This window comes from Pygoscelis adeliae, unplaced genomic scaffold (assembly GCF_000699105.1).
Source record: "Pygoscelis adeliae isolate BGI_AS28 unplaced genomic scaffold, ASM69910v1 Scaffold465, whole genome shotgun sequence".
NCBI lineage: Eukaryota > Metazoa > Chordata > Aves > Sphenisciformes > Spheniscidae > Pygoscelis > Pygoscelis adeliae.
In genome coordinates, this window is record NW_008824812.1 from 467,375 (window position 1) to 490,777 (window position 23,403).

At 45.9% G+C, this 23,403-nt stretch overlaps 1 protein-coding gene across 1 annotated transcript in view; it reads left to right on the forward strand.

Annotated features, from left to right (window-relative positions):
• ARHGEF9 (Cdc42 guanine nucleotide exchange factor (GEF) 9) overlaps positions 1 to 23,403 on the forward strand; it is a 194,620-nt gene that overhangs the window by 135,088 nt on the left and 36,129 nt on the right. The window contains exons 5-8 of the mRNA XM_009324258.1: positions 6,983 to 7,174; positions 14,435 to 14,614; positions 17,032 to 17,264; positions 21,786 to 21,915. Of these exons, the coding sequence (XP_009322533.1) occupies positions 6,983 to 7,174; positions 14,435 to 14,614; positions 17,032 to 17,264; positions 21,786 to 21,915 (735 nt within the window). The remainder of the gene's footprint in view (positions 1 to 6,982; positions 7,175 to 14,434; positions 14,615 to 17,031; positions 17,265 to 21,785; positions 21,916 to 23,403) is intronic.

A 23,403-nucleotide genomic window follows, 5' to 3' on the forward strand; every position in this document is an offset into this window, starting at 1 on the left:
GAAAGAGAAGATATCAAAGAGCCTGTGAACTGGAGGGAAGCGAAGGATGGTGAGGCTGGAGCTAGTTTACAGAAGGAAAAATTCAGGCTGTGGGAGAAAATAGTGGTAGGACCACAGGAGGGAAAAACAACTTGCTTCAACTGCCTTTCCTTCTACTGCCAAACGTCCTATTCCTCATCCTGGAAGAGGATACAGGGAGAAGATGGTCTGTGTTTCCCAGTGAACAGCATCCCAACCACAGTCCCGCACCTCCCCTATGCCTGCAGCCTGCCCACAGAAGGGCAGCAAGGCTGGGGCTGGCCGGGGCAGCTGCTGGGAGGACAGGCAGCATCGCTGTGCCTCTTGCGGCCTGCCAGGTCTTCATCTCCTCTCTGAAGGCAGGGAAGAGAGAAACATCTGCTCCTGGGCATTTGTAGAGCCCAGGACAGTCTGTGCTTTCTCTTGAGGGCAGAGAGAGGCTGTGCCCAGATCACTGCATTGACACGCAGAGACTGATGTTGTTTTACTTATGCAAAGCTCTGTACCATGAGCCCTACTTTATTGCAAATAAGCAAAGCGATCTTTTTAATCCAGTAGAGAGTCCAACAGAGCACGCATATAATACAGTGCATGTGGCTGAAAACAAGGGCACAGCACTAGCCAACCACCGGCTTACGGAAGAAAGGAGAGGGGGCAAACCCTGCGGCTCACGGAGCAGCTCTGCTGAGCAGGGCAGCGTGGCAAGGTGGCTGAAATAGTCCCGAGGCTCTGTGCTGCAGCTTGTTTCTGTAGGGCTCTTGGAGCCTCCTGCACTCCCTTGCAGTTGTTGCAGGGCTAATGCCACTGTACTACCACTATCTGGGACCAGATTTTGGTGAAGGTTGGGCTGCTCACACTGGTATTTGTTATAAAGTCGCTGGTGAGCAGAGATTCAGTGGAATGGCAACAGCTCTCTGGAAGGATCTGCCTGTATCATTAATCTGCCACATTATTTAATTGTGAGCTAGAATCCAGGATGGCACATTATCTGCTAGTTTTGTCCTTGTGAATATCCACTGGAAGGAGATTAATAATCCAGATGGCTGGTAAAATGTTTGTTTTATCATGCTTTCTGATTATTATGAGACTATCAGCCCTCAGTGCCTATTCAAGTAAAATGTCCTCTATATACAGTGTATGCATTCAGCAGTCTAAATATATAATAATTACAGGTCAGCTAACGTTGGAACGGTGCCATTTGGTGATTTTTATGCACCATTTGGGTATAGCTGCAAATTGATACATCACATTTCTACAGATTTTATATAAATCACATATAATATTAACTAGCACAATGAAATGATCAGCTCTCTCTGGCTCCCAGAACTGGGTCCTTAGGCAAAAGGGCTTTTTTTATTTGATAATTTACTTTTATCTGCTTCTGCAAATTATTGTGTTATGCAGGAGCTGGTCATGACTTCCTAATTAGGGTTGAATTTTGAAATAGGACTGTGAGCCTCATGGAAAGCCAGTTCTTCTCCACATGTAGGGTGGCCTTTCAGTGTGAAACATCGCTTAGGACTAGCATTATGCAACTTGAATTTTTTTCTCCCTGTAGTTTTTCTTGGTTTCTTTTAATTAATTCTTAATGCAAAGCCTTTGAAATGGTTCTCAGGGCAGCCTTCATTGTTTGGCATGCTGGACCTTTTTAATGGTGTGGGGGAGACCCACACAGTACCGTATTATTTCAGAGCCCATGCTTTTTTGCATTGCAGAGGTGTTTAAAAAGGCACTGAAGGCTGATTTATTATTGTAGGGTTGTTGATGATTGCTGAACAGCTGTTATTATTTATTCTTTTTTTAAAAAAAGTGGCGTGGGCTGCAGTAATTCAGGCTGGTATCCCAAACCCCCCCATCTGTGCCAAGCCACAGCCCCTAATTGCTGAGGAGGCCAGGACAGGAGCCTGGAGAGACTTCTTGAAATCCAAGTGAGCGGCAGAGCTGACAAGCTGCCAGGGAACTCAAGTCCCACCTCTGCTCTGTGGAAAGCCCCACAGGAGCTTCACAGGGGTGGCAGCCACCCATCCTGAGCAGGGAAGACTGGGGGGGATAAGGTGAAACTGGGAGAAAACTAGAGTTTTGAAGTTTCTTTTCTAAAAAAAAAGCGATATTTGCCCTGGGAGGGAGGTACATCTGTGCATTTGTGTCCAGTGCACATTGGAAGAGCTGGGGAAGAGAGAGCCATTTTTCCGTTAGTGGTATCTCAGCTGTTATCCGCAGCGATGGAGGTCAAGCATTTCAGGCAGGAGAGCGTTTTTGGGAAAGTCACGTGTGTCTAAAAGGTAGCGAACACCCTACTTACAGGTGACTGTGGACTGGGCTAAGGTAGGAACCTTTGCAGCATTGTCTAAATCAACTAAATATGACATTTAATAAGTCACTGGGAAGAAACAGTGTCACCCCCAGTTTGCCTCTTCCACCTTACTGTCGCCTGCAGCACACCATCGTTGCGGTTTGAGCGAGCAGGTCAGTGAAGCAGAGAGGATCTGGCTTGGGGTGGTGGTGTTGGGTCAGAGGACACAATTAACGCTTTAGGTGCAGCCTTCCCTCGCCCCAGCGCAGCCCAGCTCCTTCTCAGCACAGGCACAAGAGGATTTGAGAGCTGAAGTTGCAAAACCAGGCATACTGTGTCAGACCAAGGGTCTGTCTAGCCAAATTGTTGCTCATGGTTGAGTACAAGAGCGCGGCGAGCCCACAGTGATGCATTTCAGTCCGTATTTCAAAGTATGCACGAGCTTTTCTGTGCCCTCTGCTTCAACGTAAAGTCTGTCAACCTCAAAAATATTCATGAAAAATGTCATTGGTAAGGTAGATTATCCCCGTTTATAGATGGGGAAAGCCTTCACCAGTGTAAGTGATTGGCCCAAGGTCAGCAGCAGAGCTGCCGATGTACCTCATCTTTTGTGAGTCACGGTGCATACTTCAAATGATCCCCTGGAAGAATGATCCTTGCTTGAATTACGGAGAACTTTAGAGGTTAAGACAGAAAGCAGGAGTGTTTGAACAGTGCAGTGGGATTAATCTTTTCAGCAGCTGAGGCTGGGTGGAAGGCACATTCGGCTTCCTCTGTTAGCGATAAAATCGTTGCATTTGTTTTTAATCTAAAGCTGAAGTCATCTAGACTAGAACTGTAATTTTTTCCTTTTGGGAACATGAATCCTAGCAGGAAGGAGCAAAAATTTCATTAAGGAAAAAAGCAGGACTCCTGAGATTCCCAGATGTGGAAGCAGGGAGTGCTCCTGCAGTGCACAAAAGGCAGACCAAATTCTGAGGTTTTCAGATATCATGAAAGTTCGCAAGCTTGCTATTTGCCTTAGAGTTTCAAAGCCTTTAGGATTCATGCTTTCAAGCTTTCCCCCCCTACTATTATGATTAGATCTTTCCTACTTTATTTTTTTAATGAAAATTGAAATTTTTCTCATGATCGCTTGACTCCAGGAGGCAGAGCTTTAAAAATATCTTCTGTTGCCACACTGGCAGGAGTGTCATGAAACTTGGTAACAAGCTGTCCCAGTTGGGTTTGGGAGAGCTGCAAAATACCTTTTCCTAGTAGCAGGAAGGTAGGATGGGAAGTTATTTTAAACTTCAGCCGACGGGGTTTAATACCTACATTGGGCCTGCTTGATTTTCAACATATATTTGGTTTGGGATGCCAATAAAGCTGTCGCAAGGATATATTCCTCAAAGGACTCCCCATGCAATTCTGTCCTTCCCACGTCTAGGCTATTTTGTCTTCTGAGGATGGCCCCCAGGTTTTCACAGCAGAGCCCCCACTAAAATCAGCGTCACTGATGTAAGTAAATGGGCCCCCAAGGTCGCGTTGGCAGTCTTACGCCAGCATGGCGGTTACTCAGAAGCAGCACTTGGACGTTTATTTTTCATCATAAAACACTGCTTACGTACGTGAAGCGGTGCTCTATCTCAGTGTAACTGAAACCTCTTCCAGAGCAGAGAGCAGGGTTTGCTGGGAAGAGGCATGTTTTCTAACTGGCCTTTGGGTTGTTTCTCTGAACAAGTGATATTCTTCTGAAATCTGTTTCAGCGTGCCAGGAGGGGTTTTGCAGGCTGGATCCCCGTATCTTTGGGTGCGATTAGATCACTAGCTCACTGCCTTCCCTCACAGTGACCCAGGGCTCAACCAGGCCTCCCAGTGCTGATGGAAATCCTACAAAAAGTCCTTTCAGAGATCCACGTGCAGCCCCACAGTTGGGAGACAACGTGACCTAGTCCATCTTTGCAGCAGATGCTGCGATGGAGAACCCCATCCTGTGGGAAGGACCTGGGGAAAGGCATGCAGAGCTGCTCCCAGGCATGCTGCGTCTCCCAGGGGTTTCCCTGTGTCCAAACTGGCATAGCTGGACATGGCTGGGGTCACCGAAATGCCCTTCTGCAGCACCCAGGGCTGCTCGCCCTTAGGACCAGCCCTGCTTTGACCGCAGCCGAGCCACCCTGGGTGCTGCCAGTGCCGCAGGACCGCACGGCCATTCTGTGCCTGGACACACCCCTTCCCCCTGGAGAGCACCATGACATAAGAAACTGAGAGCTGACAGCCATATTTGCTGGGTTTTGCTTCTGCTCTGTCACACAAGACATTTAATTGACTCTCAGCTGCACTGTCTTGGGGAAAGGTGTGAAGCCTTTGTACTTCGAGGATGGCTCCTTCATGCAACGGGAGCAGCGCCGAGGTGGCAGGAGGGGTTATTCCACCTCCTTGGCAGGCTTCGGCGCATCCCTCTGGTCTCCTGATGTGCAAAAGGAGGTCCCATGTTGGCAATGCAGGGTGGGGAACAGGTAGGAGATCGCGTGGGCAGAGCAGGTAGGATGCCTGGATCCATCCAAAGAAAAATTTCTTTGCTGAAAGAGTGGTTAAACATTGGAACAGGCTGCCCAGGGAAGTGGTTGAGTCACCATCCCTGGAAGTATTTAAAAGACGTGTGGATGCGGCACTTAAGGACATGGTTTAGTGGGCATGGTGGTGTTGGGTTGACGGTTGGACTCGATGATCTTAGAGGTCTTTTCCAACCTTAATGATCCTATGATTCTGTCCTGGCTCTGCCACTCACTCATTCAGGCAAATGGTCTGCACTGGGTTTCCTGCCTTGGAAAGTGCCCGGTGCTGCCAGGACACGGCACGAGCACAGCCTGGGGTGAGCTGCTCTCTGCAACACTCAGCATAGGGTTGATGCCCCCAGCGGGTCCTGCCCGCTGCCGGCAAAGAGGGCATCTTGTCAATTAAACAGGCACTGCTGCCCTACACACCCTCGTGTGAAGTCCCTGATAGCTCCCAGACACAGGGCACAGTGGTGAGCAGGGTGAAAAGTCCGGCTTTTTATTGCTTTGGGGTTTTTTATCCCCTAAGTTTGTGGCATCATTAACATTCTGCTAGAGAAGAGATGGGTTTTCTTCAAACATCTCGGCTTCTTGGCCTTTATAACTCACTGTAGGATGACAAAACGTGGGAGCTGCAAGAAGTGGTTTGGCAAAACGTAATATTGGTTAGGAAAGAAGGGAAGGAGCATGGGCAGGTTTAGGGTTTTTTACTTCACTAATTTACAGAAACACAGCCCTTTACAATCTGTTTAAAACCAAATTTAAGCTGAATAATGGGAAAGTATAAAAAACTATTAACACTGAAAAGAAGACTGCAAGATCAGGTTAACGATGCAGTTTGTTTTCCATATGCCGCTCTGTTTGTGTGGACAGTTTCACTGTTTATAGGTAGACTTATTTTTATGTTTGAAAGTCTCCAGTATTTGGGGCTTTAAATGCTGAGGAGAAAAGTTGCTTCATTTACATGGCAACTTAGGTGATCTGTGTAAGACAGCAGTATTTCTGTCTGTTTTAAGCTTTATTTATTGTTTGTTTACAAACTACGCTGAGCCCAATTTGAGTTAATCAGGGTTATTTTAAGCAGGTTTTATTCGGGGGAAAAGGTAACAAAAGGAGGCACTTGATCCGTATGTTGTGTGCAGAGCACAGTCTCGTTCAAAGACACAGAGACTAGGAGGCAGCGTTATCTTTTAGTTTACAAATTCAATGTATGTTTTTTATTTGACGATGGAAAGAAAATTCAGTGTGCTGAAAATGCAGCGATCCTTTTTCATTGCGTTTTGCAATTTGTTCCACTTTAGACTATTCAGTGCCCAGGGGTGCTCGGCACCCCCTCCAAAGTTGCCCTCAGCCCCCCCCAGGTTTTAGGAGACTTATTCAGCCGGTCTGATCTCAGTGCGGTTTAGGGATCACCATCTCAGGATGCTGAGATAGGGCATTTGCCTGAGTGGGAAAGGCTCTTCATGTGAAATGATGAGGAAAGCTGCTGTGAAATGAAAATCAATGCTCATTCACAAATCCTGGCCTGGGAAGTTTACAGAAAACTCAGTGCCACGACCCAGTTAGCCTGGGCTGATGTTCACATTCATTCAGATTTCTGAACCAGGTGTATCTTGACCTTCTTAAATCAGTCACCTGTAAAGGGCTTATCCTTCCTCCCAGAAGTTTCTTCCTGTTCGGCCAGACCCCAGCTGATGGCGTGCGGGAACTGGGACAAGCCGTGCTTTACACTAGTCGCTGCAGCTTTCTTTAGGTTGGTCTCTTTTACGTATGTACATCTTGGTTCAGAGCACTTGAGAGCATCCAACAGTCCAGTTCCCCTTCCACATGATTATTTTATATTTGGGATCAGAACTGTCAACACTTGAAATCCCTTTGCTTACGAGAGGAACTTGGCAGTGTGCGGGGAACCATTTGGGGCTGGTTGCACCAGTGTAAAAATGGACTGTCTGGGCTGTAAGCTGTTGTGGACACCACGGTGCATCGCTGGCAAGAGCATCGCCGTTGCTGTAAGGAGGGAGTCCGATCCAGTATCTCCCGGAGTCATGCGACCCAAGACACAGCCTACTTTCACTCGTTGGCTTCCTGATGGTTTTATGAATAAGCCTGTTGCTCTCCCCTCTTCTCCTCGCAGCTATGGGTAAACCAAGAAGATGGAGTGGAGGAGGGAACCAGCGATGTGCAGAATGGCCATTTGGATCCAAGCGCCGACTGCCTCTGTCTCGGCAGGACCGTTCAGAACCGAGACCAGATGAGAGCCAACGTCATCAATGAAATCATGAGCACCGAGCGCCACTACATCAAGCACCTCAAGGACATTTGCGAGGTACACGGGGGTTGTGACGCTGGGGTACTGCAGTAGGACACGGGATGGGCTGTTGAGAGCTGAGGACTGGGTTTGTCCTTGGGTGATGGGGGAAAAAGATGCAGTGTGTTTGAGTACTGTGTCTAAAAGAGGAGCAGCATCTGTCAATAAGTATTGATGCTTCTGAGAATTTTCTGCTGGATCTGATAATTACCTTTAGTTTGTATTAACTAAAAGTAGAATTTTCTGACCTTTTTTCCATACCTCTAAAAACTGATGAAGTTGAGATCCTTCAGCAGTCCTCTTAATTAAAGCCCAATGCCATCTACTTCTGAACTTGTGATTGAGGAAATTAGGTTGTAATTAAACCAATCAGTTACCCATTTCATCTGTGTCTTTCACACTGGGTTCACAATTTCCCCTGGCTCAGGATGGGCTCCCATTTGCCTTTTCTTACGGGGAGACTGAGAGCAAAGTGTTTTCACCGTGGGAAATGAAGTACGTTACATTTACCCAGTGCAAGGGAGCCGGCAAGCAAATGAACTTTGGTGACTGACCCTTCGCATCCTCAACTTGGTTCTTCTTCATTATGGTACAGTTAACCCCTACAACCCCTCACTGTCCTGCAGCACGCAGAATCAGTGCCACACTAAGCCCCAAGTGCAGTGCATGCGGTGCTGGGTGTTTGGGAAGGAGAACGCACGGCTGTGCCGGAGAGTGTTGCAGGACAGCTTGGGCGTTGTGTGTAGAGCATATACTTATCACTAAGAGGCAAAAGTTTTTTAGCACTAAAATCCAAGTCCAAGGCTTTCAGCTCATCCCTCTGAGTGTTTAGGATTTAGCGAGCCTGTGCCCAGTCTTTGCAGAGTCAATGTGCTGAAGCCCCTTGTGAGTTCTGCTTAGAAACATGTCTTCCTCCCTTCATACTTGCTACTTTTCTATTGACAAGGCAAAGCAGCCATCCAAAAAGCATCTATGACGCTTTTCAAATACGGAAGAGTCTTGGGATTTCGGTTTGGAAACAAATGAGCTTAATTTCGCTGTGCTATTTCAGTCCGAGGGCTTTGCATTGAAGAAGGGAAGAACTGCAGAAACTTCTCCACATATTGTTTCTTTTCCTGCATTTGCACTTTTCCGTTGAAAAACTGAATAAACCTTAACTTGCATTTAAGGTGTCACCATGCTTTTGCCAAATCAGATTCTCAGGAGGTACAGAGAGGTATAGCTTCAGTGACATCTGTGGGATAACACTGATTTACAGCACCTAATGATATGTCCCAGATATGAAAGAGATCTCTAAGGCTCTTGCCTTGCTCTGTATGATGCAAAATGGTACTGAGGGAACAAATCCAGGTAGAGCACCAGGAAATTATTCAGCTGCCTCTCTTAAAGGAGGAGGAGGACTGAAATGGGCATTGTTATCTGCAAAATGATGGGCTGTCCCTTGCTGGAGAGAGCCTCATTGTGCCCAGTTTAATCAGAGCAATCCATTTGCCTCGAGAAGGCTCGGAGACAGCTCAGTCATCCCAGGCATTTCGGCATGGCATGACGTGACTGTTTCTGTTTGTGCATAAGAGGAGGGGGGCTGGAGATGGAGAGACGCGGGCCGGCTTGAGCTCCTCCCAGCACTACTGGATGAATTTGTACAGAGGTGTTATTTGTGCCGAAGAACGAGTAGACACCAGACAACCGCTGATGAGATGCAGAAGTGCTGTTGACAGTGGCAAATTCCCCTCTTCCCCGTGCTCTTTATTTTAAGGTGTCAGGACAAACAGCAGCGATATGACGTATTGGAGGGGATGAAAGAGGAGTTCTGGCTGGGTGGCAAAGGTTGAGCCTGATTTAGTACTGAGTTCAGCAGTGTGTAGTTATACTCTTGTTGCTGAGCTATAACAAATAACAAATCCTAATACGTGAGGCACCTGAAGATGTGTGGTTGTTATCAGAGGACCGTAGCCCCTGCTAGGTGATTAAGAGCCCTCCAATTGCTCTTTTCTGCTTCAGGATGTATTTCCACAACCTGCTACTATATTATTATACACCATGTTATTATTCATAATACCCATGGCACTAGTCCTGCCAAGTTAGGAGCTCACAGGCTAGCCAGCACCAGAATGAAAATCACCTGCGCAAGCCAAGACCTGCGTGAAGCAGCTGGCTTGGAGGGGAATTCCCCATCACAGCAAAGCCATACTGCCCTGGCGACTGCTGCTGTGGTGCCCTTGCTTAGAGTATGAAGGACTGACTGCTGCTTGGTGAAACACTTTTGTGAAGATTTTTATTAGGGGTAAGAAGTGGAGTTTTCCCTGGACTGCGTTATCAGGAGTGCATGGATCATTATTCTGAAATATCACCAAGGGGAAAAGAAAGAAAGAAAAAATAATTTAGCCTTAAGGAAATATCCTGCAATAGGAATTTCAGGCTTAGCAGTCAGAGCTTAGAAAAATGATAAGCTACTGAAAACTAGGCTTTTATAATGGGTAGCAATAGCCAGCCTTGCTGGCAGGCAGTGCTGCTCACTCGCTGTCCTGTAAAGCACCACACATATGCATGGCCATCTCCAGGCTTGAAAAGATATCCCCCTGCACCTGGGGCTTGATCCTGGGAGGATGCAGAAGGGCGCAGGATCTATCTGTGATGTGGCACCAGTGACACCGGCGGAGCAGCCGAGGTGCTCAGTCAGGACAGGTACCTCGATGAGAGCAGAGGGCCAAGAAGGTGGTTTGAGCTGTAGCGTGCAGTGGGGAGCGCGGGTGGACTAACGAGACGCAGGAGGGCTACAAAGAGCAGGGTGCCGTGCTTTGAGAAACGAGCAGGATTTGGACCAGCATATGGATTAGGAAGACAAGGCTAAATTTAAGGAGGTGTTAGAAGGAGAAGTGACAGAGCTTGGATGGGAACAGTGAGACAATGGGAGATCAAAGGAAACCTCTGTATTATGAGTAATTTGGGGGTGGGAGGTTAGAAAGGCCAGCCAACTTCCAGTGCTGCGTTTTGCTCTTTTCCAAGTAATTTCACTTTGAATTTATTTTTTAATAATTTTGACTGGATTCCACCTAAGCTTTGCTTTGGTGCCAGGGCAGCTCTGAATGCCGTGTGGAAAACATCCTTGTTGCATCTTAGCTGTCAAGCTGAGTCTGTTGTGCAGAGCTGACGGGACAAGTTTTCACGTGGTCTGGATGGCATTAGCCTGAGTCATTCTCGGAGACGGATAAAAAACACTTTTTTGTGCTGCCTCAGAGCGAAGCAGCATAAAACCTTGGCGGCAATGTGGCCCTCCTTCAGAGGACCACTTCTGAGGAGCTGCTGGCCCCGTTGTATGACCAGTTTCTCATCCGTGGATAGCAGACTGGAGGGCGGCTCTGCAGAAAGCTCTTTGGATCAATGGCGATATATATACTACATACATGTATTCCCCAGCGTGCAATTTGTAGCTGTCTTTCACAGCCTGCTTGTGCACACCTCCTTTTTCTGTTTTGGAGCTGGCTGCTTCTTGCCCTTTTGAGGAACAGGCTTGTGTTCCTGCAGGACTTCATTTTATATTTTAGGTGGGCCCCGGTGCGATCACAGTGCCTGACATTCAGTACTTGCTGTAGACCAGTATTTGAATAAGTGCTTTAGAGTCCTGACTGCCTGGGACCCGACACGGCTCTAGTTTTCCTTTTCGATTCAAACAGCCTCAGCTTTGGTCTTGTGCTTATTCTTGCTATGCGCGTATCAGCACAACGCTCAGCTGGATGCTGTGAGCACCGCTCTAGAGAACAATATTTTTATAGCCCAAATGGTGCCGGTCCAAACTGAGGGATGGTCTACAAGACAGCGTAGACAGCCCCCAAACTGGCTCAGAGATGGAAAGAAACTGGAATATCACCACAACTGCCTTTGAAGTTATAGCCTGCAGTGGCTATCATCTCCTCATTCTCTCCTTCACTTTGCTCTCAGCCGGACAAGGAGGAGGACGGATGGATTGGCCACCTGCCCTGACTGTCTCTAAACACACTCTGGGGTGGAGAAAACTTAGCACTTAACCTCCTGCAAATACTTTCCAACTTTGGCCTATACTTCATGGACTACATGGAAAAGTATTTTAAAAAGAGACAGTTTGACAGCTATTTTTAGGTATTCATTGAGCAAAACACTCTCCAACATCTGCTCATCAGTCAGCTATCCCTCCTCTGAGCAAACCTGACGGGATGAGCAGAAGGAAGATGACATTGTTTTATGTAACAGAAGTAAATTTACTGGAAAAACTATGCAGCAGCCTTCTAGCTGGCTCTTGCTGCGTATTATATATAAATCTTCAGTCTCCCCTTCGCTGGCTTGTGCTGGAAACCAACCACCCAAGTGCACAAGCTGGGTAGAGGATAAGGCTTGGGAACTCCGTGCGTTCTTATATTTTCCTCGTGGTTTTAGAGGTGCCTGTACAGAAATGTGCTGCTTCAGCTTCTCTGAAACACGTGACTCGGGCAAAGTGATGAAGCAGCACAGGGAGAACGGGGAATATTCAAGACGGTAGTCGCAGCCAATAGCAACCCCAGGGCTGAAAGATGTTCACATAAATCATCCAGTGACTGATTTCACAGAACAGTATGCGAGAGGGGAGGCTGGCTTGCAGGCAGCCTGCAGCGTGCAGCGGGGCAAAGGTCCTAATACAAACGGCTTGCAGCAGTCATTCAGCGCTGCTAGCACGAAAGCCAGTGTCAAAAAGAGCCTGGCCTTGTGGGCAGGTGCACATCTTTTTTCTTTTTTTGTTGAAAGCTGTTCTGAGATAAGCAGGTAAACTTGAAAAGCAGCATGGAAACATATTCTGCATTATTCCTTGCTAGTTTGAATTTTTATTTGCCCTGCAACTGTCCTGCAGTGTGGGAACCAGCCTGCTCCCATTCCTCCTGGCCTTGAAAAATGAGAGGGGGAAACCCAGGGAAATGAGTCATCAAGTAGCTCCTGGAAGAAGAGAGACCTAGATTTAGTAAGTGCAGAACGTATTCCATAACCCAAGCTTCCCAGCTGAAAGAGCCAGCAAATTCAGGGTAACGGCGTCCTTCTAGCTAAGCTGGACATCGCAGAGGTTGGTTCTTTGCCAGGTCGGCCAAAGTTGCACTTATCATTCATCTGTTTGAAGTTCTCCCTCCCAGGAACCACATGGTGAGGCTGAAGGACAGTTTATTATAGCGTTGCAATAGTTCGCATTGTGGACCAGCAGCTGCGTGTCACCAGCTGGCAGTTCGTCTGTGTGACTAAGCATCTAGAGTTCCCAAATATAGCCATTCAACTGGAGCTGTTGGCATATTTTTTTTTCCCCTTCATTTTTTTCTCTTCCTATATAATAAAGGCAGGCAAAGTCATCTCATGATGACCCCCATGTTATTTCTTTTCGGTCAAGAGGCCACAGTCCAGACCGGGCCAGCATAGCATCTGATATTTGGCCTTGCAAAGTTTCTAGTCTAAATCATCCAGACAGGCGAAGCACAGGGGGGATGAAGTGATTTGCTCAATGTCACACAGGTCGGTGGCAGAGCCAGAAATTCAGCCCAGGCTTCCAGAGCCTCCATGTGTCACGCTGTCCCCTGGACCACGTGTGCTTCAGGCAGGCGTGTTTGAAGAAGTCCTCATGATTCAGCTGAAACCAGGATGGTGAGTTCATGGATAAGGCAGGGTCAGCAAAACAGGGAGGCAGACAGAACTTGGTGTGTTACGCTTTTTGCCAGAATACTGATCTGCTCAGTCTTTTTAGGTCAGGAGGTCTTCAGAGCAGTGCTTGCCTACCGATTTGTGTTCATATGATGTCCAGCTAAGCTCAGGCTCAGTACCAATGGGTATCATGGGCAGGTGAAGAATAAGCAAGGAGGATCTTTTTATTAGTGCACTGGACCGAGACGCAGGAGATCTGAATTGTTTCCAAATCTGCTGCAGATTCATTCTGTGATTTTGGAGAATTTCCTTAAACTCTCTACATCCTAGTTCTCCTTCTGTCTTTCTCCATTTGACTTTAATGTCTACAGACTCAGTAAGGGAGCCTGATGTTTGTGCAGAGAAGGGTACAAAGCCTTTTCCTCTGGTCCCACTTAAAAAAGGAAGAAAAGCAATGCAAGATGATAGTTGAGAAAACGGCAGAAAAATTGTCCCTCGTTTTACACTGTTTGGAATAGCATATTTGCGCTAATGGAATGGAGGATATAGAAAACAAAATTAAAATAATGCTGTTTTCCTTTAGATGGCATTGATCAGCAACTCAGGTTGCTCCCACTGTGGCTCCCTTGCTCGGGCAAGCCAAAACACCGACCCAACCTACTGCATCGCCTTTGGGGTTCACCGCCATGACACTCACAGCACAACAGCCCTTCCGCTTTTGTCTCAGACTCAGGAAGATGAATAATGGGGGGGATAAACCATGTTGCCTCCCAAGTCAGGGAACGCTTGAAGAGTGTTTTCCTTCAACATTTCACTTGGTGCTGAAACAGCTAGGATGGTTACACCCTCCATACCCTCTTCCTAGACCAAGGGCATGCAACCAGACATTAATAGAGTATTTCGCAGCATGATTATCAGCTTCCTTGTCCTGATTACCATGGCTAAAAGGAGAAATCAGAGGGGGCAGATGATCAAGCAGCCCCTTGCAGTTTTCTCTGTAATGCCACGTGCCACTGAAGAAGACATGGAAACAGCGATGTTTGTAGGAGCTACCCTGGATATTGGGTATTGCGAGGCAGTGATTATTGAAGGAACAAACATACAATACTGTAACACACCTTTTTGGAGCCAAATTTTGCTGTTGTTTGCAGCACAGGTAGGGACAGAGCCGTTTCAGGCTGTGCTGGTTGAGATCTCTGGGGAACCTTCCTTTTGCAAAACTGGTTCATGCAAAATGCTGAGGGACGTTGAGGCAGAACCCAGCACTGTCCTCCCAACGCACTGTACACAGGCCATCTCCAGCATCTCCTGACGCAGGCTGTGAAGCCCTGTGCATACTGCGTCTGGCGTGTCCTTAGCAAGAGAAGTGCCGTGGGTCTGCTGTAGGTTGCAGTGGGAAACAACAGTTGCAAATGAGATGTTGCCTATCAAAAAAAGGACTCGTAGTGTTTCAGGGTGCGTTTTGTGCATTGCATGCTTACTCATAGACAGGAGTTGATGGAGACTCTCATGTCGTAACAAGTGGATTTTGTTTTCAGAGCCATTTTCTGATTTTGTTTTTACTTGCTCCTTCCTCAAGAGTAATCTGGGAGCAGCCTCAGTATAAGTGTTTCGGTTATTTTATGGATTGTTCTTTCTTACTCCTTACAGGGTTACTTAAAGCAGTGCCGGAAGAGGAGGGATATGTTCAGTGATGAACAGCTAAAAATCATCTTTGGTAACATCGAAGATATCTACAGATTTCAGATGGGTTTTGTCCGGGACTTGGAGAAACAGTACAACAACGAGGACCCCCATCTCAGTGAAATTGGACCATGTTTCCTTGAACACGTAAGTTAATTTGGCGTTTTTGTTTGGGAGTTTTGGGGTTGGTTTTGGGGGCTGGGGGGCTGGGGGGGGAGGAGTAGCACTGTAAGTCAGGAGGCAAGAACCACTCAAAATAACTTTTGGCCCTCCATTTACTTCGTGAGGTGCAGAGAGGGGAGAATTTGAGGTGAAGGATATAGTTGGATAACCCCCCGGTACATTTGAATCCCCACACCTTTTCACATCCCCCCTTAATCATGTTATGTAGGCGCGATGTCCCTCACCTACTCCCCGCCTTCTTTTGCTCTTCAGAATATGACTTAAACCCACTCACGGGCCATCCTAATCAGGTCATGGATGACCAGAAGGTTGGAAGAGGTAAGAGAGTCCAGAGGAGTAAAAAGAGGCCTTGGTTGTGCATTATACAAAGAAAGTAGAGGAGAGCAAACGCCTGGGCTGTTCGCTGTGGCACCGAGATGCACTTGCAAGGGATGAAAAACCCACGCAGCTTCAGTTGCCTTCCCCTGCGGAGCTGCTGGGCCGGGTGGGGAGGTGCCAGCTAGTGCTTCTTGCTGCCCGGGTGGCAGCGGGACAGCAGATAACTCGCTCACGCTAAGTGCACACTGAACAGGACATTTTAGCTGACGATATAGTCCTGGAGGCTTTTGCCCAGCCCATCGTACTGTTACATAAGCCACATACTACAGGAGCTGATAAATTGGCCAGTGTTGTAAAGATGTCAGGAGATGTCAAGAAAATTATAGTCCTGCAGTTCTAGGCTTTCCTTTAGGGAGAATGAAGTGCTGTATCGGAGCTTACGTATGAGGTGCTCCAACCCGGGATGCAGATCCTGTACTGTGTTACCTCATTACTTACAGTCAGGGCTGAGCTGGCAACGGTTCGCTTCTTAATAGAGACATTTCTGATAGACATCTATGAAACTTCAGCAGGGCATCCCTGAAAAGGTTCACAGCATCTCTTAAGCATCATTGGTCTTCTAACTGAAAAGCAGGTTTCTTTTTGAGAAGTTGCATGAAGCCGTTAACATTGCTCATTTTTATCAAGAGCCTGCAATCTCTGCTGCTTGCTTCCAAAGCAGCATCGTATTCCACCTCTGTGCTAAAAAGATGTAAGAAATCTCGGTGAGAATCAGTAGCTAAAACTTCATGTCTTGAGGCTGTGCTGTCAGTTCATTTATAGTGACAATAGTAAGAATTACTACCGTTATTCAGAGGAATGTCTGACACTTATCTGTCATCAGATAGGGGCTAAAGGCTGGCTAATAAACTCCTGATAAATTATCCCTGTTTAGCCATTTGGGGAAACTGAGGATGAGGACACTAAGATCCTGTTATATGGATCTGCAGAGCATCTTGTTCCTCGGCTGCTGGAGGAAGAGAGAGGTGTTAGTGCTTGGCTCTTGGTCAGCTGTGGGGATGGGAAGGAAACCGGGCTCCCCTATTCCCAGAAAGGCAGGTTATTTGGGCACTTGTGGGACTGAGAAATGAGAACTGCTGGTCAAGTCTATTTTTAAAAAAAAGAATCTGGCTTTTCTATAGTTTGTGAGGCATTGGCCACAACCTGATGTTGCATCTCAGGCTGTTGACCTACAACACCTGGGCTTATATCTGGGCTGTCTCAACTACAGTCTCAATATGTGACATTGGGCAGTCAGTTTGTGTCTGTCTCTCCCAGTGTAATCTTTCTTTGACCTTTCGTCTGCCTCGTCCGTGTGGCCCACACGAATCAAGCCTGAGTTAAGGGTGACAAACTGCCATGGCCCCATCTGTGGTCAGTGAAGGCAGAAAAAGGAGATTCTGACAAAATTAGCACAAAAGGACTTGTTAGACCAGTGCAAAGGGTGGGTGGGCACACGTGTGAGGTTTTTTTTTTTTCCTTTGTTTCTCCAGTCTTTGGTGTTTTGTGGCTCTCTGGTCCTGGGGAGATCCACACAGTGGTTGGTGCCTTGGGTTCCCTGTTGGTAAAGGGAATTTCAAATATACCCAGCTCCTAAACACTTGCCTCAGGGATATAGCTCTAGAAATAACAAGGTTGTCTTCTTGTATTACCAAAGGCCAGAGCTCTGCTTGGTTCTACCTTTACCTTTTAAAAAGAAAACCCCACCGCACAATTTGAAACTGAGAACACCCACAACGCTGCGCAGGGGTTCACTTTAACACACCCTGTACCTACAGAGACCTCAGCGATCTGTCGGTATGCAGGTCCCTCTCTGCCTCCCTTTTCCCCCAGAGCCACCATGCAGCACCTCCTCCAAGCAGGAAAAGTGCTCTAGGATCAGTCCTCCCTCCTCCTGCTTGGGGTATTCTTTCTTCTTTAGTTGTAATGCGTTCTTGTTGGCAAGTCGGGTGGCTGACTGCTCGCGGCACGTGTCTGACGTGTACTCCCCTCTGTGTGCATCCCTTTTCTCCTGCCTCTCACAGCAAGATGGCTTCTGGATCTATTCGGAGTACTGTAACAATCATTTGGATGCATGCATGGAGCTTTCCAAGCTGATGAAAGATAGCAGGTACCAGCACTTCTTCGAAGCGTGTCGTCTGTTGCAGCAGATGATTGATATCGCCATAGACGGTTTCCTTCTGACGCCAGTGCAGAAGATCTGCAAATACCCCCTGCAGCTCGCAGAGCTGCTGAAGTACACCGCGCAGGATCACAGGTACGCCCATCTCTTATTACATGGAAGGATTTTGCTCACTGCTTCTTTACATGGCCTCTGCACGCACACAGGGGTTGGGTTTTTTTCTGTCCAGCTCTTCTCTTCATGACATCTTGTATAAATTGAAGCAGAAAAAAAAAAGTTAGAAGGCTTCTCAAAGCACTGATTCTCAATGGAGCCAAACTCATCTCTGTTACAATCAGACATGTGAACTAATTACCCTTGGATGTACTTTCTGATGCTACCGGTTACACTAGAAAAATTACCTAATTAGCATTCAGTGGTCAGAAAGGCTCGTTCCTTTATCCTGAAGAGGACCTCAGCACATAGCAAGTAGCGGATCCGCAACTCAAACCTGAATACGCTCAGATTTGGGGAGAATTCAGAACCTGCTCTGCTTCTCAGCCTGATTCCATCTCTGATTTTGCCATTGGGTTTAGGTTCAGAGGAGCGCCCGGCAGTTTGATTGCTTCCCAAAATTTCCAGGATCTCTTTTGCTGCTGCTGAGTGCAATCAACCTGACTCCCTGACCTGATGTAAATCACGAATAATACCTATGATATCACTTGTGATATACTGCTATAAAAATAAGGTGAAAGAAGAATCAGGCCCCCCAAGAGAAGATTTTCTCCTGGCTTGCCGATTTTCTTTCTTTCTCCAAAACCCATTTAAAAGGAAGTGCTTCAGAGAACAAAAAACCCACAGATGTTTCAGAAACTTCTGCAGGTGTTTGATTTTTTTTGGTTTTCCCCAAACCCAGCTCTAAAAGTGTGGAGAGACGTGATATGAGCAAAGAGATGCATTGATTTGCTTTGACCTGATTCACGAGTTTGATTCATACTAGCTGAATGCCCAGTTCAAAATCACCAATTTGGACATGCATTTGGCTCCAGATCCAATTTCTGGTTTTCCCTTCATAATGAGACCAAACCAAACTTGGAGTGGACTCATGGGAACATTAGGGTATCAGAAACCAACTCTAGGATCCCAAATGTTGTGGCTTTTTTTCCTTCCCAGCCATGTGATGTCCCCACAGTACTTTCAGATGCGGCTTTGCAATGGGAAGACATAAGCAGCCTCAGAGAGAAGAGGTCTGTGTTTAAAGTGACCTTCTCTGAGTTATTTGGTAGCCATACCAAAGGGGATGCGGACAGTGTGATTACACAAGGGTTGAATTATTTTGGGAGTACATTCCTTTTTCCTTTGGCACGTTTTAAAATCAACATGTTGTTAAGTAATCAGATATAGTCATATTCTGAGGAGACTCGGACCTTTCCTGTGGTTAAGCAACAATTAGTTGATTCAGACTGAGAGCTTTTTTTTACTGGATTGTGTCAGTGATCGGACACAGCCATGGACAAGGTTTCTCTTGTTTCTTCGTTTTCTGAAAAGGGAAAGCAGGATTATATTTGCTTGCCTTGCATTAGTAAAGAGTAAGCCCCCTGAAGCTGTAACACAGTGCATATATGAAACTCATGCCTGCACAGAGAGCCAGCAAAAGACCTGTGCCTCATCTCAGCCCTGGAGCGTGGCGTACCTCCGTTAGTGTGGGCATGCCCCGGAGAGTTTATTGACTCATGGAGGAATGGCGTTATAACACAGAAATGGGGTGGGTTATACCACACTTCCCTGTGGTCTAGCTCCTCCGCTTCAAGCGTTCAAAGAGCCTGGGAGGGACCGGTCCTCCAGGCAACTCAGCTCGCATCCCAGACAAGCTTAATGCCACGAATGGGGAAAGCGAGGCACAGAGAGGGTGTCTTACCACCAGATGATTCTGCACTGAGGCTGTGCAGAAAACCCGGGCTGCCGTGGTTGCCTGCTTGAACTACAGATATTTTCTGGTCTTGTAATTCTGGCTTTGGGATCGGGGCTGAGACGAGCAAAGCCTGAGATCGGAAAAGCAAATAATCTTTGGGGAATGTCATGTTGTGACAATACCAGACACAGGGAAAAGCCAGATCCCTGCAGGTTGGGAAGCCGTCAGGGTCAGCTATGAATGAAAGAAACTGAGAAGCCAACTGGGGAGCTTCGGCTCATTCAGGGCCCATTAAGCAGGCGGTGAGTTGTCCTCGTACGCTTGCAGTTTGACAGTGCTCGCAATTAGATTGCAAGTCTGAAACAGAAGCTAGAAAATTACAGAGTGGACTAATACTCACAATGAAATCAGGCTCATCATTGGCTGGATTAGGAGTCTGTTAGGCACTCCGATTAGAATGTAATATGTAGGAAATACTGTTCAAATCAATTGAACCATTTACGGACTAAGGCAAAACTCAGAAAGGACCAGGAGTGCCAGTGAAAGCAAATATGTTAGCTTCATCTAACAGTGGGGCATTATATTCTTTTGGTTTTTTTTTCCTTCCTCTTCAGTAATATCATACTTGTAGAGCTATGGATCTTCCCTGTACCAGGTCAGGACAACAGAGCTGAAATCAGAAACCTGACCACTCTCCCCCAAGATAGCATGTGATATTTGGCAAGAGTCTAGACTTGTGTTCTGATTGAGCACTGGAAGGAGGTCATTGCAGCCCCAATATAATTGTCAAACAATTAATTTCATAGTTAATGCAATCCTATTATTATTTCACTGGCCAAATGCTTTGCTTCTGTTATTTTTTCTTCTAAGTTTTTGCCAGCTCTGCCACAGACATGGGCTAGGAGCCCAAAAAGTTCAGTCATGACTCTTTCTTCATTACTGCGTGAAAGAAAAATGTGCATGGGGTTTTCTCTTCAAACAGAACATTAGAATTAGTGAATTAGCATTACCAAGACAAAACCCAGCTTGATTGGCACTGGTGCACTCCGCATGGAGGCAGGCGTGGGGGTGTTTTCAGAGCCTGGCTCCCTTCAATTGCTTATTGTTTTGAGACTGATTCATTTGAATTTTTCACAAAGCCACATCTGTTCACCTCTTCAAGATTTACTCCAGCTTAATATGAATTAAATATATGAAAGTCCTAAGCGCAGCTTGCTGGTGTCCTGAGCGTTCCTGCTGCAGAACTGAGCTGGAATTAAAAGTGTATGAACACGTTATGTGAGAAAGAGGAGACTCTGCTAACAGGTGGACTGACATTAGCCTCCCTTCTTTGCACGAGCATAATTGCTAGGAGATTATTAGTGACTGTCTCTAAACCCTACACCTCTCCCTACCCCTACAGATTCTTTCTGGCCATAGCGACCTATTTCCTTACAAGAACTCATGGACATCTTGAAGACCAGACTAACTTCTCTCTGGCATAGCTCCATTTCTCCCTTACGCAACCAGGTGCTCACTTCATACAGATGGCCCTGCAAAGGAAGGCACAAGAAATTCTTCATTGTGTATCCCGACGGATATGTCAGACAGCCCATCCTCTGTTCTCCTTTACTTTGTTGAAGGACCAGTCCTGATGTTCTGGAATTTGTAGGATTTTTTTTTTAACCTCAGCTAGAATTTTGATGTAAGAATTGAATAAAAATTGAAAACACATCTCAAGATTTCATCCAAGGATGGCAAAATAGCAAATAATATTCTGTTGTATATCATATTGTGATTGTTTCTTAATATTTATCCTGTTTGGATCACATGGGGAAATTGATCTAATTCACAGCATTCACCCCTATTTTAGCTGTCACCAGTGCAATTCTTAGCAATAATCAATAAAGCCATTCCCCCTGCAGCTGCCCAAGATCGCAGTTTTTCTCATTAGTCAGCAATCAATATCAGCCCTTAAGTTAATAATATGTTACGGTGGCATTATGGCAGCTGGCCTTGTCTGTTTTTCCGATTGAAATGAACTTTAAGGTTCCTTAGAATGGAAAAGAAGGCACAGGGCGGAAATCAATAGCATTGATTTCAGCATCACTTTTTGAAAAGACTGATCATCATCTTTGCTGGCCCTGGCGGGAAGCTATTTTCACTCTTTGTTATTACACTCACAGGCCCATCCAGAAATAAAAAAGAAAAAAAAAAAAAAGAATTGCTTTGATTTGCTCACCTGAAGTCTGCAGTAAGAGTGAATGCCATGGGATAGATGCTCTGTGGCACTCTTGGAGTCACCTTATGGCTTGGAAGGTGCTCTGGCCTTGTGTCTAATTGAAAAATCTTTTCTAATGTTCATTTTAAAAATGGAAAAATCCAGGCCCAGAGACACAGGCTATAAAAACGTTCAGACTTTCTTTCAGGATGCTCTTTAGCTGAGCACCTTAAGACTTTCAAGAGCAATATTCACAGCTGTTGTACATTGGGTTGGTAGAGGCTAGACTGTACTCTTTGGGGCTACCCTGATGCAAACAAGCTGAGGAACTGGCTGGCTTCTCTGTCTCATACACACACAACTTCAGTTTCAAGCAAGGTGCTCTTCTGTGATGATCCAGAAAGACATTGCTGATGGAAAAATTACGGTATCGTAGAAATGAGTGCCAAATCCTACCTTCTTTCTAAAAGGCTGGTGAGATTATGCTGCTGCTAATGATAGACTCCTGTGCATTTCCACTGCACATCAGGCTTTGTTTCATGGACTTTTCTTTTGTGTTCAACAGTGACTACAGGTATGTGGCTGCTGCTCTTGCCGTCATGAGGAATGTGACTCTACAGATCAACGAGCGGAAGCGGAGATTGGAGAACATTGACAAGATAGCTCAGTGGCAGGCCTCCGTTCTGGACTGGGAGGTACAGTAAACGCTCGGCCCTGATTTAGGTGCTATAAACCTGGAAAAAGTAAATTCCGTGCAGTTGTTGAGTTATCCAAGACCACAGAGTTCATTTCGCACAACCTAGTCTTGGGATTAAGCTTGGGACAGAGAAGACATATTTACAGACTTCAGAGATGGTACTTAAGATGTAAAACATTAATGGTACTCTGAAGAAAATCTAGGGTCCAGTTCCAATTTCAGCAATAGAAATCTGGAGTAACTTTTGCGATTGCAATGCTGTTGTCCTGGGAGTGAGAGTTGGATCAAACTCTGTGTGCATTCCGGCTCTGTGCTTTGTCATTGGGGAAAAAAAAGAGGTAGCAAAAAGCCCTAGAAATTGTGACAGGTTAAGAAAATGGAGAAAACTCTTCTGGCGGTTGCTTTATGATTAGAAGCCAAAACATTAAGCTGAAGTTAGAGATGCTATTTGCACATTTAAAATGAGTACCCACTTAAAGATATTTCTGAACCAGCCCTATGTGTAGTGATCGTATAATTAAGGAGCTGAGAAACACAGGGAAGGCAAAGTCAGCAGAGGGATTCCTCACTAGCAGGCCTTCAGTCTCCTACATTTTTGCCATGTGTTTAAAAAAAAAAGCCATACTCAAATTATGTACTCCTTTTGGTCCCTGATTTTTTAAAAATCATTGTATGAATGTGATCTGTAAATAGGATTTGTGAAGCAGACCAAGGATGACAAATGTTTTTGTAAATCCCTCTCTATGTTGTCATCGATCCATGTGTTTAGCAAGTAGATACTTAGAGTGATGGAACAGCCTTTCTTCTTCCTCACGGTCATGAAGATCTGGAATAACTCCACATTCAAGTCGATGGGATCACACTACGCAAATTAGTATATGGGAAAGATGCATTAATCCTTTAATTATTTTTTTTCCAGAAAAGATCTAGGAAGGCTGGGAGGAGAGGGAGAGAAATACAGGTGCATCACCTTCTGATTGGGTATCCTCCTTGACTGAATTAGTTTCATTGCTGTAATGAAGGTCGGATTCAACCGTGGATCTCTTGATAAAATATATAAATGCAGCAATCATAGCTGGTTCTTAAATTATGACTGGCTGTGAGAGCAGAGAATGCAGATGATTTGCTTGGTTGTTTTATTGTTGTTTAGTGCGAAGAAACCTCTCCCTCACTGACGCGCAGACTCATTTTCAGAATTAGAAAACTGCTCTCAAGGAGGCACAGGACCACCAGATATATTTTCAGCCTTCAGTATATTCCATGTGATGAGCTAATGTGTGTCATTTGTAAGAAATGCCGAGACCCTCGTTGTAAATAAATCTAGATTAAGGACGGATCAATTCCAAGTCAGTGAATATTCATGTGTAATGACAGTGGAATGTGGAAAGCCAAGGTGACCTCCACATAGGATCTATGGAGTAGCAGTTTCTTTTTCTCTTCCATTAGTTCAGTTGATAATTCATTTTTATTTAGCTATATCCTTGAT